General features: G+C 35.5%; 1 protein-coding gene across 2 annotated transcripts in view; it reads right to left on the bottom strand.

Moving 5' to 3' along the window:
- Positions 1–4,785: 4,785 nt before the first annotated feature.
- The window catches only part of LOC135963212 (mitochondrial import inner membrane translocase subunit Tim17-B), a 112,749-nt gene continuing 97,278 nt past the window's right edge, over positions 4,786–20,256 (bottom strand). Inside the window, exon 4 of one of the 2 annotated variants that reach the window (XM_065514977.1) lies at positions 4,786–5,060. In XM_065514977.1, coding sequence (XP_065371049.1) covers positions 4,864–5,060 — 197 coding nt within the window. In that variant the 3' untranslated portion in view covers positions 4,786–4,863. The remainder of the gene's footprint in view (positions 5,061–20,256) is intronic. The other variant, XM_065514978.1, reaches the window with a different exon arrangement.

Below are 20,256 nucleotides of genomic sequence, written 5' to 3'. Positions count from 1 at the left end.
TCACAGTTGCCCCCTGGTATATCAAAAACGCGAATATACACAAAGATCTAAACGTGCCCATTGTAAAAACTGAAATCTCGAAAAACGTACAAAAATATTTAAAAAAAAACTTGATGTTCACCCAAACCCGCTGGCCCGCAACATTTTAGATAACCATGGCCACACTCGATTAAGAAGGAGGGACACAGCAGACCTAATCTAGAAGGAAGAATGCCAATTTAACCAAAACAACCATGAACACAAAATTTTTTCGTCCGGCACTGGCTGGACTAATTAAATAATAATATTAGATATAAGATTTGAACCACTTATTGATAGTTCATTAAATAATGAAGATACAATAAATAAATGATGAAAAAAAAAATATATATCATTTGACAAATCTCTTGGTATTTGTTTATAAACTTTACGAAGGCTGCAGTAATCGATATACATATGTTAAGTTAATCGTTATCTATTTCTTCAGATATTTGAAGGTTTTGCGGAAGTTTTTGTAAATCTACCCATGCAAATATGTTTTTATTTTAAATTTAAAAATGCAATTTTTAAAAAAAACGATTTTCTAAATAGCTGACCGCTGTTTTTAAAAAGTCTACTTCAGTCTTAAAAGTTTTTTGTTCATTAGGCGAAATTTTTTTAAAATGCTGTTAAATGCTTCTGATAATCCTTAACTTTTACATTCTTTCATATGACACGTATTCCCATAAAACTTTTTGGCATTTATTTTTTCCTTTCTTCAAAAAATACATACACTAGAATATATACACTAGAAGTAAGTAAATTTCGGTATTTACTAACAATGTTGTGTTGATGTCGACTTGTTATCTATAATTTAAAAGAAATAAGTATCATCCCTATGCATTTCGTGACAGCTGTTAATTTTTATTTATTATTCGTATAAAAAATGCCTTTTTCTATTGGATTCCAGTGAAAAAAACAAATCCTTAAGCTTCAATGTAATGAAAAGAAACTATGATTTGAATATTTCGAACACCGGCTTCGATAGTAAATATTTCATATGCAGCCGGCACTCGCCCGGCCGAAATAATGTTTTACACTGTGGTAGTACGTGGCAGGATAATTTTTTTTTTATTTTGTTTACAATAGATAACTCCGCTAATAGCAATATTTTTTAAGTGATTTGATAAGTGTCAATAGAACTGACTTAAGCCTGAGTTCATCCCAACCATGGCAGAATCTACCATGCCCAACCATGTTTAAAATTAATTGAAAAAAAATAAAATATAAATAAATTGTAGCTCTACCTTCTGCCATTACGGTTTCAAATTGCTTCCCAGTGCTGATTTAATGTTTTTAATTTCTCTAATCACAACTATTTTCAATTTTTGTATGAATCGTTGTCAAATATCGTGTCGACAGAAAAGACTCGTTTTCAGACAATGTCGACTTTAACGCGTCTTAGATAACTTCAAATTGCTGTCAATAGTTAACAATTGTTATCGATATTGACTTCGCAAATATCGTTTTAGCGCCGTCGACGTGACTTAATGTCGACAACGACATATATAATAGGGGTGAATATAGATATTATTGTCGAAAATTTCTATTTAGCTGGACAAATGAAATTTTAGCTTGAAACTGGACAGACATCAAAAAAGCAGGACAATCCTGTCAGGCTGGCAACCCTACTCGACATTTACGGCATTTACTTCTGCCTTTAGGCTAAACGCGATTGGGGCGTGGAAACACGCTCCATGCGGTCACGCCAGCATAATAAGTAGTATTCAGACTCTTCCGGAGAATATCGATTACTGCATTTCTAGGCCCTTCATAGCGAGGAATTTCGATTTCTCAATTCCGTACGATACGGAAGCAATGGACGGACATTTACAACGGGTATCTCAGTCTATACGGACGGTTCTGTGAAGGGAGATCAAGTTGACGTATGTGTATACATTCGGGAATTCGACATTAGGTTATCTTTTAGACTTCCAAATGAATGTAGCATTACTCAGGCTGAAATATCAGCCATAAAAAGGGTGGCTAACTGGCTTAGTCATAACAAGATATCAGACAGGGATATTCGTATATATACTGACAGTCAGGCCGCTATAAAATCTCTAACAGGTGTATACACAACATCTAATTTAGTCCAGGAATGCCGGGCATCCTTAAACAGGATGGCGAGACATTCAACAGTCGTACTTAAGTGGGTACGGGGATACTACGGGCAACTGTGTTGCTGATAATCTGGCGAAAAAAGGCGCCATGTTACCTGACCGAGACATAGATTTCATATGTGGAATTCCGTTATCCAAATTAGTAACTTCTACTATGGAAGACTTGGTTTGCCATACCACGACTTCTGCAGAAGTTTTCAAAACGAGGAGGATGAGACTATTTTTCATCTTCATTGTCATTGTCCGGCATTAGGAGATCTACGCCTAAGGTTTCTGGGACATCGTTCCCTAACTAGTCTTTCTGAGCTCTCGAATATGAGGCTTGAGGGCATTAATGCCTTTATAGGAAGTTGTAATTGGTTAAAAAGACCAGACACGGGGATCTCTTTAGAGTGACCTAATAACCGCCGACTCATTGGCACGTAACTTTTAAGATCTCCTCCCTCTCTCTTTCTTCAGACATCTCCTTCTTAACTTTTTCAATCTTCTCCTTCCCTCTTTTCACTTATATCTGTCTCACGTTCTTCTGTTTTCTTCTACTTTCAGGTAACACAAAGGGACCATTGCTTGGACCCATGTGAGCTGCTCTTCTTTTTCTTCATTTCGAGGCTGCCCTCCCCACTATGCTGGTGTAGGGTATACAAATTAGGATACTACCTAAAATAAGGTAAAAACGATTTATTAATTACTCAAAGCGTATACGTTATTTTGTTCAAGAAAATCACATACTTGATGATACTTTAGTTTCAATTTTGGTTTTAACTTGGTTATTTTTGATAGTAAAAGCTTAAAATGTTGTACACATATGTAATATGATGTAGTGAATCGTAATCAATAATACAATCAATTTCGAATTTTTTGATGATACGCTGTTTTGCTTTTTAGGTGACGATATACACTGGTGGACAAAATTCACCGCCATTTCCTCTTTAGGATGTGTAAAGGATCGCCACGGTACGTATTTGTAAATTAGGTTAAGTTAAAAAGACTTGTTTTAACTGAAGTATAATTAAATTGAATTGTTTTTGTTGAAAAAATAAAATTTTGTGTTTCAATTATATTTATAACGTGGTAGTCCTTTAAACATTCTCCAGATATGCAATAATAAATTTCTACATTGTATGGGAGGTGCCATGCCCATTGTTCCTATATAGGTCAATTGTGAATCTAAATCATTGGTAGGCAAAAAAGGCATTTAATTTGTGTGCTCTTTTGGGTAAAAAATAAAATATCCACAACATCAAGAAACTGAATGGTGTGTATTTTTACGTTCTATTACGCTCTTTTGTTCACATTCGGGTTGTTTGACGAAAATCATCATAACCTGAACAATATGAACGACTACCATGGATCTAAACCATCCAGGGACCCACTCATACAACAAATTTCATCGAAATCGGCCCAGCCGTTAGTCCCGGTCCACACTGTGAAACATTTGCTGCAAAACATTTGAGTTTGTTGATGAAAGGGGAAAGAGGAATGAAAAAGGGAACTTTGTTTCATGTACATGAAGTTTTTGTTGAGTATGTCATCCACATTTATTCGTTCGTATTCGCACTGTACAGAAATGTCAAAAACTGAAAAGCAAAAACTTCACTGTGTGGACACGAATGCAGTTTCAAAAGAGAATTTAAAAATGTTTTGCAGCAAATGTTTCAGTGTGGAACGGGACTTAAGGAGGAGTTCAGTTACTAACACACGTATATATAAGGAAGATAAAAACATCTAATAATTTCCATACCTTTTGCCATCCATCGGAATGTCTCCTGGGCCAAGAGCATTTAAAAGTTTGGTCATATCTTCTCATTGAACTTTAAAATTGTTTGGAACATTTCCTCGATTAAATCCTCTTGCGAGAGATGGATTTTTCCACAACTCAACAATTTTTTCAAATTGGTAAGAATTTGTTACTTTAATTTTTTGATTTTTAACTTTAAAAAAACTAGTCGTCACCAAAAATGACGACGACAAAATCAGTGTCGACACAATACAATATCGACGCCGTATTGACTTACAGAATACCAAATGTGTGTCGACAGTCATCGAGCAGTCAATAACATCAAACAGAATACCAATTTTAAATTGTCGACTTGTGTCGACTTGCCCATTGTCGACCAAAAATATATATTTTTATTAAAAAATTGGAAAATATGAATTTTGAAGTAAAATATGACAAAATATACATTATCAATAAAATATGCACTAACAAATCGATGCCATTTTACAACAAAATGTGCGATTCGGAAAGATAATTAGTCTACATTGTATTTGGACGTTCGAGAAAAAAAATGCATATAAATCCGCCCCCTAGTCATGACCAAAGAAATCGGTTGAATAAAGAAAACAGAATCCATAGATATAACTATACACAATTGTAGTTACATACAATTGGGGGATTCAAACGGTCTGCTATTTGTTCGTATTGTCATAATGTCCTAAATTTTTTTTTTTAGTTTAAACAAATTTTTGTTGTGCTGCAAACAAAAAAAGTGTTATTTTATGGCAATCCAATAAACATAGTTCAAAAAGTCTTATTAGTTTATAACTTTTTTTTTGAAACCCAACAAAAATTAGTTTAAACTAAAAAAAGATTTTAGGACATTATGACAATACGACCAAATAGGAGACCGCTTGAATCCCCCAAATATTTTAAAAACTGATTTATTAACATTATAAATTAATCTAAAAATGAAATAACATTTTGTTTGAATATTTTCAAATTTTAATGATACTGTTCCTGTTTAGAAGTTGAACCGAAACTAAACTTTGATGTTTCGTCTAAGACACTAGGATCTTCATTTGGCGGCAGAGGGTTTCGAAATTGTTCTGAGGAAAGTCTCGTAAATAGAATTCCAACACCTTCTATTAAAGCCAATAAAACGCCACCGATTATAGCACTCCCAGCCATGGCAGGAACACCTAAAAATAAAATTATACATAATGTAATTAAATTTTACAATAATATATTTAGAAGAATTTATATTTGATGTTAAATTAGGTGAATATATTTGGAAATGGTTTCTTACTAACTATTTACACTTTGTCAGTTTGTTATTGTTTTGGCACGTATCCAAAAGCTTATGTCCAACTAATCAAGAGTCAAGCTTTTGAGAAAAAAAGGTCTTGTTTTGTGGCGGATATAATTTTTTTAATTTCACACCTCTAATAATTTTGGACAGTTTTTCTGGTAAAATGCTTCTCTGTGTGGCAGGACGAAAATAATTGGGGTGATTGTCGGCAAACCACATTTTGTTATAATATACACATTTAAACCTAGCTTAAACTAAAATTTATATTTTTCACTTATTGTTTATTTAGTATAACTGGACTCATTGGCGTGTTAAATCTTAGTAAGAACTGCTAAAGTACTAACAGCTGAAAAATAAAATAAACAATTCAGCATAGCATTATTAACAACAATATTGTTAAGTTTTAACCTTTTCAAAACGTTGGTTTATTTCCTTTAAATAAACCGGATACTTTTGATTGCAAATAAAAGCCGTTTAGTAGGTTAAAAATTATAACAACTCTTTATTTATTTAAAATGAACAACAGAATTAAATAGTCACTCAATGTTTTTTTATACACGTTTATAAATTCTCAGAAATACAGACACTTTATAATGTATACGAATTTACTTGAAAAATACAGCACACTTTAAGGCACTCAGTTGATGTTTATTCAAATAGCGTCTCTGATAAATTGGCTAACGACTGCAACCTCTACCACTATTTATAACACTGCCATCTGCACTCTAGATTGCTCTTTAACTGTTAAAGTTCGAATATTCTAGATCTTACTAATACATACGCCATCTGTGGTGTACTTTCTACAATGTTCTTTAACTGAATATTCGAATTCGAATATACAGCGTTGCCAACTTACGATCAATGGTCAACTGAAAGCTTTTATTTAATAATGCCCACAGATATGTTACAGTTTGCTATTACAGCGCTGTTATTTGAAAGCATTATGCTACTTTTAAATCAGCCCTTAAAATCGTTATATTTGAATTCAAGTAGAATTTCGTAACACTGCCCCCCGCTTAAGCCTGTTCGTCCCGAATAGGCATAGATTCACTTCTCCCATAGGCGGCTACTCGTTCTAGATGTACGACCTTCATTTTAGATCTCGGGCTCTTTTCTTTCTGTATTCTGTACACCACGTCGTTTAATTTCTTAATCACCTTGTATGGTCCATCCCAATGGGTTTGTAGTTTGGGAGACAGTCCTTTCTTGCGTTGTGGGTTATACAGCAGTACAAGTTGGCCTTCATTAAGTCCCTCAGAATTCGCTGCTCGATCGTATCTGGCTTTCATTTTGTCGCTGGTCATTTTTATTCGTGAAGTTCATTGCGGCCATTCACATTCCTTTTTTTGCGCAATGCTTGCATTCCAGGTTGCAAGGCCGTCTTGAGAGCGCGGCCGCATTGCCGTGTTTCAAACCCTTCCGGTGTTCGATGCTAAAGTCATAGCTCTGAAGCCGCTCAATCCAACGAGACAGTTGCCCTTCAGGTTTTTTAAATTGCAACAACCACCTGAGGGCAGAATGATCGGTTCTCAGTTGGAAGTGCTGACCATACAAATACTTGTGGAAATGCTTCATACACTCTAATACTGCCAGGAGTTCACGTCGCAGTAATTTCTCTCAGGCTTGGAAAGTATTCGGCTGTAGTAGCCTATGACCTTTTCCGTCCCGTTGATCACCTGCGAAAGCACACCGCCTATTCCGTATCCACTCGCATCGCTGACTAGCACAAACTTCGCCCCTGGGATGGGATATGCCAAAATTGGTGCTGTACACAACAATTCCTTTAACTGAAAGAATGCCTGTTCTTGAGATTCACTCCACAGGAACGCTCGCGACTTCTGCGTTAGCTCATGTAGGCTTGCGGCAACACTGGCAAAATTCGGTACAAATCGTCTGTAGTACGTGCAAAGGCCAAGAAAACTGCGCAATTCGTGAAGATTTTCGGACGAGGCCAGTCCTTTACGGCTCGTATTTTATCCTCATCTGTTGATATGCCGTCTGCTGTTACGCGATGCCCTAAATACTTAACTTCTTTCTGGAACAATGCACATTTCTTTACGCCAAGTTTTAGTCCAGCCGCAGCTATTCGTTTAGTCCCGGTCCACACTTTGAAACATTTGCTGCAAAACATTTGAGTTTGTTGATGAAAGGGGAAAGATGAATGAAAAAGGGAACTTTGTTTCATGTACATGAAGTTTTTGTTGAGTATGTCATCCACATTTATTCGTTCGTATTCGTACTGTACAGAAATGTCAAAAACTGAAAAGCAAAAACTTCACTGTGTGGACACGAATGCAGTTTCAAAAGAGAATTTAAAAATGTTTTGCAGCTAATGTTTCACTGTGTGTACCGGGACTTAAGGACTTCTTCAAGGTTTTTCAAGTGTTCATCGAAAGACTTCCACATGACAATTATGTCATCGAGGTACACCAAGCATGTCTTCCAGAGAAGTCCTTTCAACACATGTTCCATTAAATGCTCGAATGTGGCTGGAGCATTGCAGAGTCCAAAGGGCATCAGATTAAACTGCCATAATCCATCACTAGCACTAAACGCAGTTTTCTCTTTGTCTTTTTCTGCAATCTCTACCTGCCAATAACCACTTTGCAAGTCCAATGTGGAGAACCATTTTGTTCCAGCTAATGTGTCCAGGGTGTCGTCAATTCTTGGTAGCGGGTAGCTGTCTTTTTTGGTAACGTCGTTCAGCTTTCTATAATCGACGCAAAACTTAGTGCTGCCGTCTTTCTTTTTAACTAATACAACAGGCGAGCTACAAGGACTTGAAGATGGTTCGATTACTCCATCCCGCTCCATTTCGTTAGCCAACTCCTTCACCTCACTTCGTTTTGCTAGAGGAATGCTTCTGGGCGCCTGAATTATTGGCATCGCTTCGCCAGTATTTATTTGATGCTTTACAATTGCCGTTCTACCTTGGCTTCGACTTTTTAAGGCGAAGACCGAGGTATGTTTCTTCAGAAGCTGTTTGGCCTTATTTCTATCAGGCGGCGCTAATCCTCCTACCCATTTCCACACATATTCCGCTAATAGCTCGTGTTCCTTGGTGGATTTATTGGCAGGTTCCGGGTTTTTCTCGCAATTGATTACTGCCTCTGCTGAAGTGCATCGACTTATTTCGGAATTTCGCTTAACGACTTTTTCAGAGCTAGACAGGTTAAGCACTCTTACCGGAACTATTCTGTTGGTGCAGGGCTTAACGAGGGCTTTTGCTGTTATAAGATCACATTTTATTTCCATTGGTTCTGCCACCCACAAACTGTTGTCCACACAATCTCCCTCCATACGAGCCCACACTAAAGTTTCTGACTGTGGTGGCAGTTTCTGATGATCGACGGTAACTTGCCTTCTCACTTGAGTCTTATTTTCATATCCGACGTCAAGGGGTATTTCCACATTTCGCCAAATCATAACTTTTTGTCCCATATCCAAAGTAATGCCGTGAGTAATCATGAAATCAGCACCAATGATTACTTTGTCCACAATATCGGCAACAATAAATATATGATTGAAGCTAACATTGGCAATGGTTACTTTCACATTTACTTTACCATAGACAGTGGCTGGCTCCCCAGTAGCTGTGCGCAGACTTACCCCATGTAATGATTCAATTGTGTTTTTGACTAAATCGGGCTTGACTGATGATTTGACGGCTGGTTGTTTCTTGGAGGCGAAACAGGCTTTGCTATGCTTATCATTAAACGCCTCCAAGACCTTTTTTAATTCGTCGACTATATTTCTCTCGTCTTCAGCAAAAACCTCGATATTGCGCACCTTGCATATTTGCGAAATTATTTTCGCCGTTTCTTGCGCACAGTGCAAATGAGACTGTTTCTGCAAATGATGGTTTAGGTGTAGCACAAACCGCATGTTTTATTTCAGGATCGCGAATGCCATTGACGAATGCTCTATCTTAATATGGTCCAAAAATGGATTGTTTCCCCTGGATAAGTGAGCTGTAGCAAAAATGGTATGGTGCCATCAAAACTAGGGGCCTTTATTATACTAGAGGATTTTGGAATAATTCGTACCGGTCCATCTTGGCATTGAAGATTATTAATCTTTGTTTCCAGATCGTGTAGTTTGTTATCAACGTCCTTGGCTATTTCATTCCCTAAATCGGACAGCTTTTTATCAACTTTATCAACGACTTTGGCTTGTATATCTATGCAGCTCTCTAAGTCAGACACCTTTTTGTCAATGCAATCCACTCTGCTGTTTATAACCACCGAAATTTCTTGAAATTTCTCGTCTGTAGCTTTAGAATTTTCATTAAATTTCGCTTCCATTTCAATCAACAGTTTCTCGTTGTTGGCTCTAGAAGTTTCTTGATATTATTCTTTGACTTCAGCTAATTTCTCAATTGTTTCTTTGAATTTTTCCATCATATCAGCAAACATAGTGCTTAAATCCATGCTGCTTGTTGTTACACGGGTAGTCACGCAGGTTGAATTCATCTATGAGCCTCTTCTGCAATTTTGCTTTGTTACCTGCTGTTGGTAGCTCCAACTTACTCAATTCTTTCTTGAGTTGTTCAACTTTTAGTTCCTCAAACTTCATGCTTATTATTTTGCAATCCCACTTCAGACACCAATTGTTACGTTTTAACCTTTTCAAAACGTTTGGTTTATTTCCTTTAAATAAACCGGATACTTTTGATTGCAAATAAAAGCCGTTTAGTAGTTTGAAAATTGAAACAACTCTTTATTTATTTAAAATGTACAACAACCACAGAATTAAATAGTCACTCAATGTTTTTTATACACGTTTATAAATTCGCAGAGACACAGACACAGTTAAAGAGCAATCTAGAGTGCATATGGCTGTGTTATAAATAGTGGCAGAGGTTGCAGTCGTGAGTGAGTTTATTCAATGATTCCATTTTTCGAAATTCCAAGAGCTTTTTAAGTCTTTTTATAAAATCTTTAAGCTTCGATTTTAGTTGGGAGATCTGTGCAATTGCCACTCTCTTCGCGAATGCCATTGACGAATGTCTCTATCTTAATATGGTCCAAAAATGGATTGTTTCCCCTGGATAAGTGAGCTGTAGCAAAAATGGTATGGTGCCATCAAAACTAGGGGCCTTTATTATACTAGAGGATTCTGGAATAATTCGTACCGGTCCATCTTGGCATTGAAGATTATTAATCTTTGTTTCCAGATCGTGTAGTTTGTTATCAACGTCCTTGGCTATTTCATTCCCTAAATCGGACAGCTTTTTATCAACTTTATCAACGACTTTGGCTTGTATATCTATGCAGCTCTCTAAGTCAGACACCTTTTTGTCAATGCAATCCACTCTGCTGTTTATAACCACCGAAATTTCTTGAAATTTCTCGTCTGTAGCTTTAGAATTTTCATTAAATTTCGCTTCCATTTCAATCAACAGTTTCTCGTTGTTGGCTCTAGAAGTTTCTTGAAATTATTCTTTGACTTCAGCTAATTTCTCAATTGTTTCTTTGAATTTTTCCATCATATCAGCAAACATAGTGCTTAAATCCATGCTGCTTGTTGTTACACGGGTAGTCACGCAGCTTGAATTCATCTATGAGCCTCTTCTGCAATTTTGCTTTGTTACCTGCTGTTGGTAGCTCCAACTTACTCAATTCTTTCTTGAGTTGTTCAACTTTTAGTTCCTCAAACTTCATGCTTATTATTTTGCAATCCCACTTCAGACACCAATTGTTACGTTTTAACCTTTTCAAAACGTTTGGTTTATTTCCTTTAAATAAACCGGATACTTTTGATTGCAAATAAAAGCCGTTTAGTAGTTTGAAAATTGAAACAACTCTTTATTTATTTAAAATGTACAACAACCACAGAATTAAATAGTCACTCAATGTTTTTTATACACGTTTATAAATTCGCAGAGACACAGACACAGTTAAAGAGCAATCTAGAGTGCAGATGGCTGTGTTATAAATAGTGGCAGACGTTGCAGTCGTGAGTGAGTTTATTCAATGATTCCATTTTTCGAAATTCCAAGAGCTTTTTAAGTCTTTTTATAAAATCTTTAAGCTTCGATTTTAGTTGGGAGATCTGTGCAATTGCCACTCTCTTCGAAATCTTCTTTTTTCATTTAAGAGCCGTTCGACATCTGCAGAATTAATTCTATTATATCTAAATTGTCGGGGGGTTTGGGTAGCATGTTGAGCAGCCACTTTGAGATTTTTATCGAAATTGATATGTTTTCCGAGCAATGTGTACTGAGGTATTTTTTATATTTGAGCCAATTTATTCTTGTGCCTGCCATCGCTAAATTACCAGTCGGGGATACAATTTCCAGGGGGCTCAATAAAGTAATAATAGTGGGTGAGTGATCTGAAGATAGTTCCAGCATGCAAACCCATTTTAGAAATTGAGTCGAACAAAACACGACCTTTAGGGGTAATCAGTCGTGATCCCCAGAATGTGTGCTTAGCATTATAATCGCCAGCAGCCAGGAAACGGGGGCCTAGTGATTTAAAAAATCCATTATATTGACTTTCTGTAATTGAGAATCTAGGGGGTGAGTATATCGATGAAATCACTAAGTTTCGATGAAAATCTTCAAGACAGATGTAGTAGCTTGAAGATAATCTTCGCAAAAATCACACATTAAGTAGTGTTTGATTCGAGCTTTTATTAAAATTGCCGAGCCTCCGCATGCTCTACCTCTGGGATCTTTGGTGTCATATATTATTCGAAAGGAACTTCCGGACGTTAAATGAGTTTCAGAAACCAGCATTACATCAATTTGTTGGTTTCTTAAAAAATATTCGAGTTCGTTTTTGTGTTGGCGTATGCCGTTTGCATTCCAAAAACATATTCTTAGGCAGTTCATGGTCTGTTAAGCATAGCCTGCAATAACATTGATTGCATCTTAAGCATTTCTTGCATCATGTTACTCATTGAGTTTGTAAAGTTATTTACTGATTGCACAAGAGTTTCTATTATAGATTCTAGTCGGGTAAAATAGAAAATTGGCGTTTGCTCTCTTACCTCTGGGTTCATATTTTCGTTTTGGAGTTGACGGACTTGCGTCTGAGTTTGGTTGTTTCTAAGTACATTTGCATATGTTACTTTGTTGTCATATGTCTGTTGCAACTGGGGGTAGTTCAAATTGATGTTATTTAATGGCTGAGCGGGGAAAATCTTTGGTTTCTGGCTTTGTGATTTTTTAACAATTGAGTAGACAGGACAACCCCTGTAGTTTGCTGTGTGGTTAACTCCGCAATTGCTGCATTTTTTATTTTAGGATCATCTTTGGATTTGTTACATTGGGATGTGTTATGCAACTCCCCGCAAATGACACATACTGGTGGCAATTTGCAATATGCCTTGGTGTGTCCATATTCTTGGCAATTCATACATTGGACGGGGCCAAGTCGTTTGTGTGGATCTTCTACCGTAATTTTACGATGCAATAAGTACTTCAGGTTATATATGGGATGTGTTTCATTTTTTTTCAGGTTTATGTCACCGGGTTCAAGTTCAACACGGAAGAGTGGTGGGGTATTTTTTCGCAATTTCTAATATTTATCACATTTTTTGTCTTATAGCCTTTATCTTCTAAGCTTTGCTTTATTTCGAGTGGTTCAACATTACAGTCAATACCCTTTATTACAACTTGTAGACCCTTGCTTCCTTTCAGCTGATAAGTGTAAAAACTTTTCTTTTGAGTTTCAAAATCTGTTACAACCTTTCTATAATCGTTTTCACTATTGACCTGTATTTTAGTTTCATGAATCGTGCCTTTCTTGATTGGGATAACGTAAAAAGAGTTCTCACCTATTAATGATATCAGGCTCTGAACCAGTGAGTTTGAATTATTTTCTCTCAAGTAAATAGGGGGTGGTTTTATAGAGGTAATTTTATTTACTGGTTCATCTGTTTCACATTCCAGATCCTTATATAATTTAGCCAAGGGTGCCGCTTTCGAAGACTTGGGACTTCGTGCCCTTTTTAATACTGTAACATACCGGTCCATTACAACCTGTATTTGAGATTTACTATCTTTATTTAATGGTTGACTAATCTTGGGTATAGCGCCGCTTAATGGGTTAATTTTAATTGTAGTCGGTGTGGTGGATTTCGTTTCTGAAGCTGATATTGCTAGCATACTTTCAGGCGTAAATAAAGTATTTGTATTTTTTGGTAACTCCAGATTAACAGCTGTTGGGTTTTCTTTTCAATCATTAGTTGTTGACAATGCGGGGGAACAAGAACGAGCACGGCCAAGCCTGTTGGCGGTTAAAAACAAGGTGTCATCTATTCTTCTGTTTGTTTTGTTTATATTTTTTTTATCTGCATTAATTGTTACGTATGCATTTCTGCCGTTTACACTCAACTTTCGCTCACTGTTTTCGTTTAAGAGACTCATTTAAGAGTAGTTGTAAATAATTTAGTTAACACTCTTGATCTTTATTTAATGTTAATGTACAAAAAAGGTTCAAAAAAGAAATTAAGAATTTTCTTTACTTATTTGTCTTTTAGTTTATGTTTTGATTTTTATACCCTTCAGCTTCGTGAGAAGGGTATATATAAGTTTGTCATTCCGTTTGTAATTTCTACATTTTTTATTTCCTATAAAGTATATATATTCTGGATCCTTATAGATAGCGGAGTCGATTAAGCCATGTCCGTCTGTCTGTCTGTCTGTCCGTCTGTCTGTCTGTCTGTCTGTCTGTCTGTCTGTCTGTCTGTTGAAATCAATTTTCTGAAGGCCCCAGATATCTCCGGGATCCAAATCTTCAACAATTCTGTCAGACATACTTTCGAGAATTTTGCTATTTAAAATCAGCAAAATCCGTCCATAAATAACGGAGATATGAGCAAAAATCCGAGACAACCTCTGAAAATTTCATCAAAAAACACAATGTATTGCATGCTTTGACAAAAAAAACAACAAAACGTATGCTTGGATGTGCAAGCTTTGTGTATTTTGTTTTTTTTTGTGTTTTGTTTCTCTTGGCGTTGTTGTTGTTTTTTATACAACTAAAGTTTAGTTTGGTTGTGTGTTGGTTTTTTTGACAAAAAAACAACAAATCGTATGTTTGAATGTGCATGCTTTGCGTATTTTGTTTTTTTGGCGTTGTTGTTGTTTTTTATACAATTAAACGTATGTTTGGATGTGTGTTGGTTTCATTGCCTTGCGTATTTTGTTTTTGTTTTTTCTTTTGGTGTTTTGTTTCGTTTGGCGTTGTTGTTTTTTGTGTTCTTGATAAATTTAGGATGCTGTACGCTGAAAGTGGGCAATGTACATACATATATACTAATTATAAAAAATAATAATGCATCCACAACAAAGGTGAAGGGTATATAAGATTCGGCATAGCCGAATATAGCACTCTTACTTGTTTTTATTTAATATTATTAAAATATAAGCATCCTTTCGCGTTAATAAAAAACAGGTGTAATTTATATTTATTTCCCGATAAAAACATTAGGATAACGAATTAACTCGGAGTAAAAAATAATAACACGTCCAATCTCTATCACAGTCGACATGGAACTGATGAAGATAATGATTATAATGAAGCTTATGATAATTGGGATATTTGTGGTGAATTTGAGAATTCAGAATAATACAAATATTTTAATATATTTTTCGAAACCAAAGAACGCCTAACAGGTTAACCCTTAAATGCATGATTTTTACATTTATTTTTCTATATAGTATCAAATATCTAGTTGATTTTTATTTATTTCCTTTAGCTTTGGTTTGATTTAGAATTTCTTTAGCTGAAAATGTTCGTACTCCATTTGATTTTGCTGAAGGAGAATCTGAATTAGTATCAAACTTATGTAGACTTATGTAATGTAGACAATTGGCAACAATATGCATTAAAGGGTTACAATTTTTTAATTAATTAAACTCGACATTACTTAAGAGTGGCCTTTAGGTCTATCATAGACAAGTTAAAGTATACTTCTGACGCTGAAGTCGACTCTAAATATAAAACTAGCTGAAGTTGTTTTTAACTCGTTTAACAACAGCATCAGCTGTTCTTCGCCGAGTAAAAAAGTTCGTCACAAAGTAAAAAATGTTTAAATTACAAGATATTGGTAGAGATTTTGCAATTACTGCACAGTTATCAATAAAATTAGTACCAAAATATCGTAATTATGATATTAATCTTATCTTTTCCATTTTTCCACAACAAACAACTTTCTTTTTTTAGATGTCCCGGTTACTTTTATTGTTTACGTTTTTTAGATTTTTTTTTTAATTTTGTATGTCAGCTGTTCAGCGTTGCCACTTATCTGTTTTTTGTTGTATATTGTATGAAAACATTTTCTACATTTGCGGTGGCACCCAGTTAAAGTCGGTTCAATTTAAAACATACTTTAATTTTGACTATGGTTGCAAATTAATAAAAAGCACATTAATAAATAGCACATTAAGTGTGCTTTAATTTCCAATTGCATTCAATAATTTATCGCTTTCCATTCCAAAGTTACAGCATAAATTGTGAACAAAGGTCTTTTTTTCCAAAAAACAATAATGCGCTTAAAAAAAAATTTTTTACCTTTTTTCTAAAATGCCGTGTTTTTATGTGCTTATAATAACTCATCAATAAAAAAATATATTTTAAAACTACGGCTTCTATGAATTAACGCCACTTTGGGTACCATCGAACCCACTGTGCAACGTGAGAAAAATAGCAAGAAATGATCAGCCAAGAGACATTTAGGGTGGGAACTAGTCCTAAGCAGGGTGTCAATTGACCCTTTTTGATTACAATGAGACTGTCTGATAGCTGGTCGAAAGTAGTCAACGCGTTGTGTAACGTTTATCGTTAATGATTAACAAAAAAGAAGTTTCTTCCAGTAAGAAATTAAATTTATTTTTTATCTTGGGAGTACAATGATGCTTGTGCGTTTTCTTTTATTGGTCACTAGATAATGATTAAAATGGCTAAACTCTAAAACATGGTGGAATAACTAAATTGCCAACTATTGCTAATATTTCAATGTTATCAACTCATTTTAACTATTAATATAAATGTTCACTTATGGCAATACCATTACAGTATAAGGACAATAAATTTGTATATCATTACATACTTTTTTTAAGAAATACTTAGATTAATTTTTAAGAAATAATTACATACATTAATACTTAAAAGTTTATCACTAGCGTTTGGACCTTGTCTCGACACCATAGTCCCTATCACAACGCATAGGTGGCCTTATAGTGCGTCCACTTCTCGTAACCCTTGGCTGACTGACTTGAACATCTAATGTTACAGGCCCCTGCACATCAGAATCAATTGCTTCGGCATTTGACTGTATTGTCTCAGTATATTCATTCACAAGTTGAATATACATTCAACTCAGTATATTCATTCACAACTACAATTTTCCTGATTGTCATTTCCAATCGTATTACTGTCATGAATATCCGCTGAAGGCTGAGTTTGAATTTCTTGCTGGTCTTTAACCCTAGTGTCCCTAAAGTTCTCCTCAAATAATAACTCGCTAGCATTAAAATCTTCGTTTTTCGCCCTTCTAATAAAGCGTCGATTTCGTCTAAAATAGTTATCAAAAGTATCTCTTATTACGTAAGATATATTATTAAATACTGATACTATTTTTCCATAATTCCATTCTTTTCCACTCTTTTTAAAGATAACTAACTCACCCTCCTTTAGCATCGGTAATGATTTTGCGCTCCTATCGTAATAATACTTTTGCCTCTCCCTTTTAATTTTAAATTTGTTTCTAATTTCATTCTCCCCTATGTTGTTTCTGATCAAAAGTGAACCGGCTACTGGTAATTTGGTCTTCAAAATTCTGCCGAAGAATAATTCCGCTGGGGCAAACTGGATACCTGTTAATGGTGGTGTGTTATATTCTAGCAAATGATATTCAACCCTATCGTGAAAAACATGTGAAATTTATGTTCCCATGAAATATCCATTTCCCTCGAAGGGAAAATTGCTATCGTGATATTCCCCTAAACTTTTCATTCACAATAGTTGATTTTGTTCGTAGCAGCTGTTTATTGTTTACAAAATTTCATCTAAAAATTTCACATGGGAAATTTTTTCACATGAACAATGTTTATGAAAGAAAAATGGGAAATGGGAACATATTTCATGTGAAATATTGATTCGCGATAGGGGTGATTGAAATTGATCAAGATCATTTACTTCATAACAACGCTTAATAATATTCTTTGCTATTGACACACCTTTTTCGGCTAACCCGTTACTTTGCGGATACCCCGGACTTGAAAATCTAAACTCAATATTGTACTCTTGCGAAAAACGTGCAAATTCAGCCGATCCAAAGGGACTACTGTCACATTTAATAATCGTTGGATACCCTATTGCATTAAATATCTGACCTACCTATATGACCCGATGTTTTATTCCGAATTCTAACAGCTGTGAGATAATTAGAGTACGCATCAATAAGTGCAACATAATCACGACCTGCATACTCAAAAAGGTCAATGGCTACAATGTGAAAGGGAAATTCATGAATTTCTTCTTGAGTCAATGGTTCTTTTTGATTGTTACTTCTAAACTTTTCACAAATATTACAAATAACAACAATTTCCTTAATTTGGATATTCATTCCGGGCCTGTAATAGAGTTTTCTTGCACGAGCAATTGTTTTCTCTATACCCAGATGAGGCGAATGCAGCCAAGTCGCTATCTTATGTTGCATTTTTGATGGTATAACTAATCTGTGATTGTAGAATAGTAATCTATTTTCAACATGTAACTCAGATTTCAATTTATAAAATGATTGTCCCGATTATGCAACTTATGGTAGCCTGGCCAACCATTTTCAACATATCCACGAATTTGTGAGTATTCCTGATCATTTTCAATTGCGTCACAATAAAATTTATAGTTTTCCTGGTTGAGACAAACTGACTTTATAACCGAATGTATAACGCCTGATAATTCAATGATTTCAGATATTTCCGATAATTGAGCCCTTGACAAGCAGTCGGCCACAAGCATTTCCTTACCCGGCTTATACACTACAGTCATTTTGGGATATTTTAAAAGGAACATAAACATACGCTGAAGACGTGGTGTTACATCATCAATATCACGTTTGACTAATGCTTCTAAGGGTTTGTGGTCACTTTCAACTGTGAATTCACGTCCGTATGAGAAATAATGGAAACGTTGACAAGCGAAAACAATTGCCAAAAACTCCTTTTCAATTTGCGCCCACATTTGTTCACTCTTACTGAGAGTCCGTGAAGCGAATACTACGGGATGGCCATTCTGAATTAATACACAACCCAGTCCATCCTTGGAGCATCAGTTTGTATAAATACGGGTAATTTCGGGTTATACATTGCCAGTACTGGCTTTGCCGTGACTATTCTAATCAAATTTTCAAATTCCCTATCAAGCTTGTCCGTCCATTCACAATCTACATCTTTCCGAGTTAAATTTCTAAGTTCAGCTGACTGTCTTGATAAGTTGGGAATAAATCAGGCCAGATACTTAAGTAAACCCAAAAACCTTAACACATCCGATATATTTTTAGGTTTTCTCATTTTAGCTATTATTATTTAGTTATTAGCAAAATGGCAGACCAAGGTAGGCAAAAAAAATAAAATTTTACTTTTCAAATGCGAATAACTCGTAAACTATAAGAGATAATATATAGCTAAAGCAATGTTTTTTGTAGATCTCGTCTAGTAAATTCCATATATATAAAAATCTTTCAAATCAGATCGCAAACAAAAATTTGGCATCATTTTTAATTTTTGATATACCCGAGGTGCCCCACTTTGGGGCATTGTGGCTCGGCACCCCCTTGGTTGTTTAAGCCCAAATTCAAAACTTAAACTTATCGACACCTCCTCTATAGCCATGGGAAATTTTATTAAAATCGGGCTATTCGTTTAGAAGTTACAGATTTATTTCCACTTTTTTTTCAGATCCCCCACTGTGCGCTCGTTTACAGGTGTTATTGAATTTAATCTGAGAATATGTTTAGAACTTAATAAGCTACTTAATTGACTAAAACTACTCGAGGTTTTACCTTCCATTTCACTCCAATTAACTTCGGCAACTTTCTGCTTGTTTCCGCTATTATTCCTAGTGAACTGTTTGCTATAATTTGCCTTGTCTTTGGGTTTACGGCACATCCTCTGAAAATGTCCTTTCTTGGAGCTAGAATGGCATATAACATCCTTAGCCTTACACTCATTTGGATGACCAACCTTCCATGGACCCCTACAGTTGAAACAAAAACGATTAACGGCTGACACTGTTGCCTCTTCTGGCTTCTCGGTTTCCTTGATGACATTTATCATTGAGTTTTTTGCGTCTAGTATGCCCTTGTTTGCGTTGGCCGTTTCATATGTTTTACATATCTCGATGACACGCTCCAAAGACTCATCACGGCCATCTAACAATTTTAGCTGCAATTTTTTGTCGTATACTCAAACAATTACTCTGTCTCGTAGCATACGATTCTCATACAATTCACCACAAGAACATTTGAAATCACAGAATCGAATCTACGTTCTTAGTTCTGTCTCAAAATCTGCAAACGATTGACGCTCTTTTTGAGAAATCATATTAAATTTGTATGATTCCATGGCCACATTTCGCTGAGGAAAACAGAGCTGGTCAAATTTGTCTAAAACATCATTTAATGTACGTTGTAAGACTGCATCGCCAGCAGTTACGGTACCTAGTAATGATTTCTCTATACCATCATTGGGAAACAATGTGTTATAAATGTTTGCACCTCCAGTTCCAACTAACCACAGAAAATCGGCAATTTTTGTAGCTTCGGGTTCATTTGCTTTACCACTAGCTATCATGTAGACCATAAAACTGCGCTTCCAATTCGGCCATTCGTTGGCTAAACTTGAGCAATCTAGCTCTGATGGTAGACGGTCATTCGCCGCCATTTTAAAGCACGTGAACTGTAAAAATTATCTTACAGGAGTCTTCTTGAATAACGATTTGATGACCTTAAATTACTTTCCGATTTAAGCAACAATGTTGGATTTCTTCCGATTAATTTTTGGCTTCCAAGAACTTTTTGATATCCCACTTCTGACACCATGTATCCCACTTCAAAAAAGAAGTTTCTTC

The sequence above is a fragment of the Calliphora vicina genome, chromosome 1, assembly GCF_958450345.1.
Source record: "Calliphora vicina chromosome 1, idCalVici1.1, whole genome shotgun sequence".
NCBI lineage: Eukaryota > Metazoa > Arthropoda > Insecta > Diptera > Calliphoridae > Calliphora > Calliphora vicina.
This window is presented reverse-complemented; position numbering and strand designations above follow the sequence as displayed.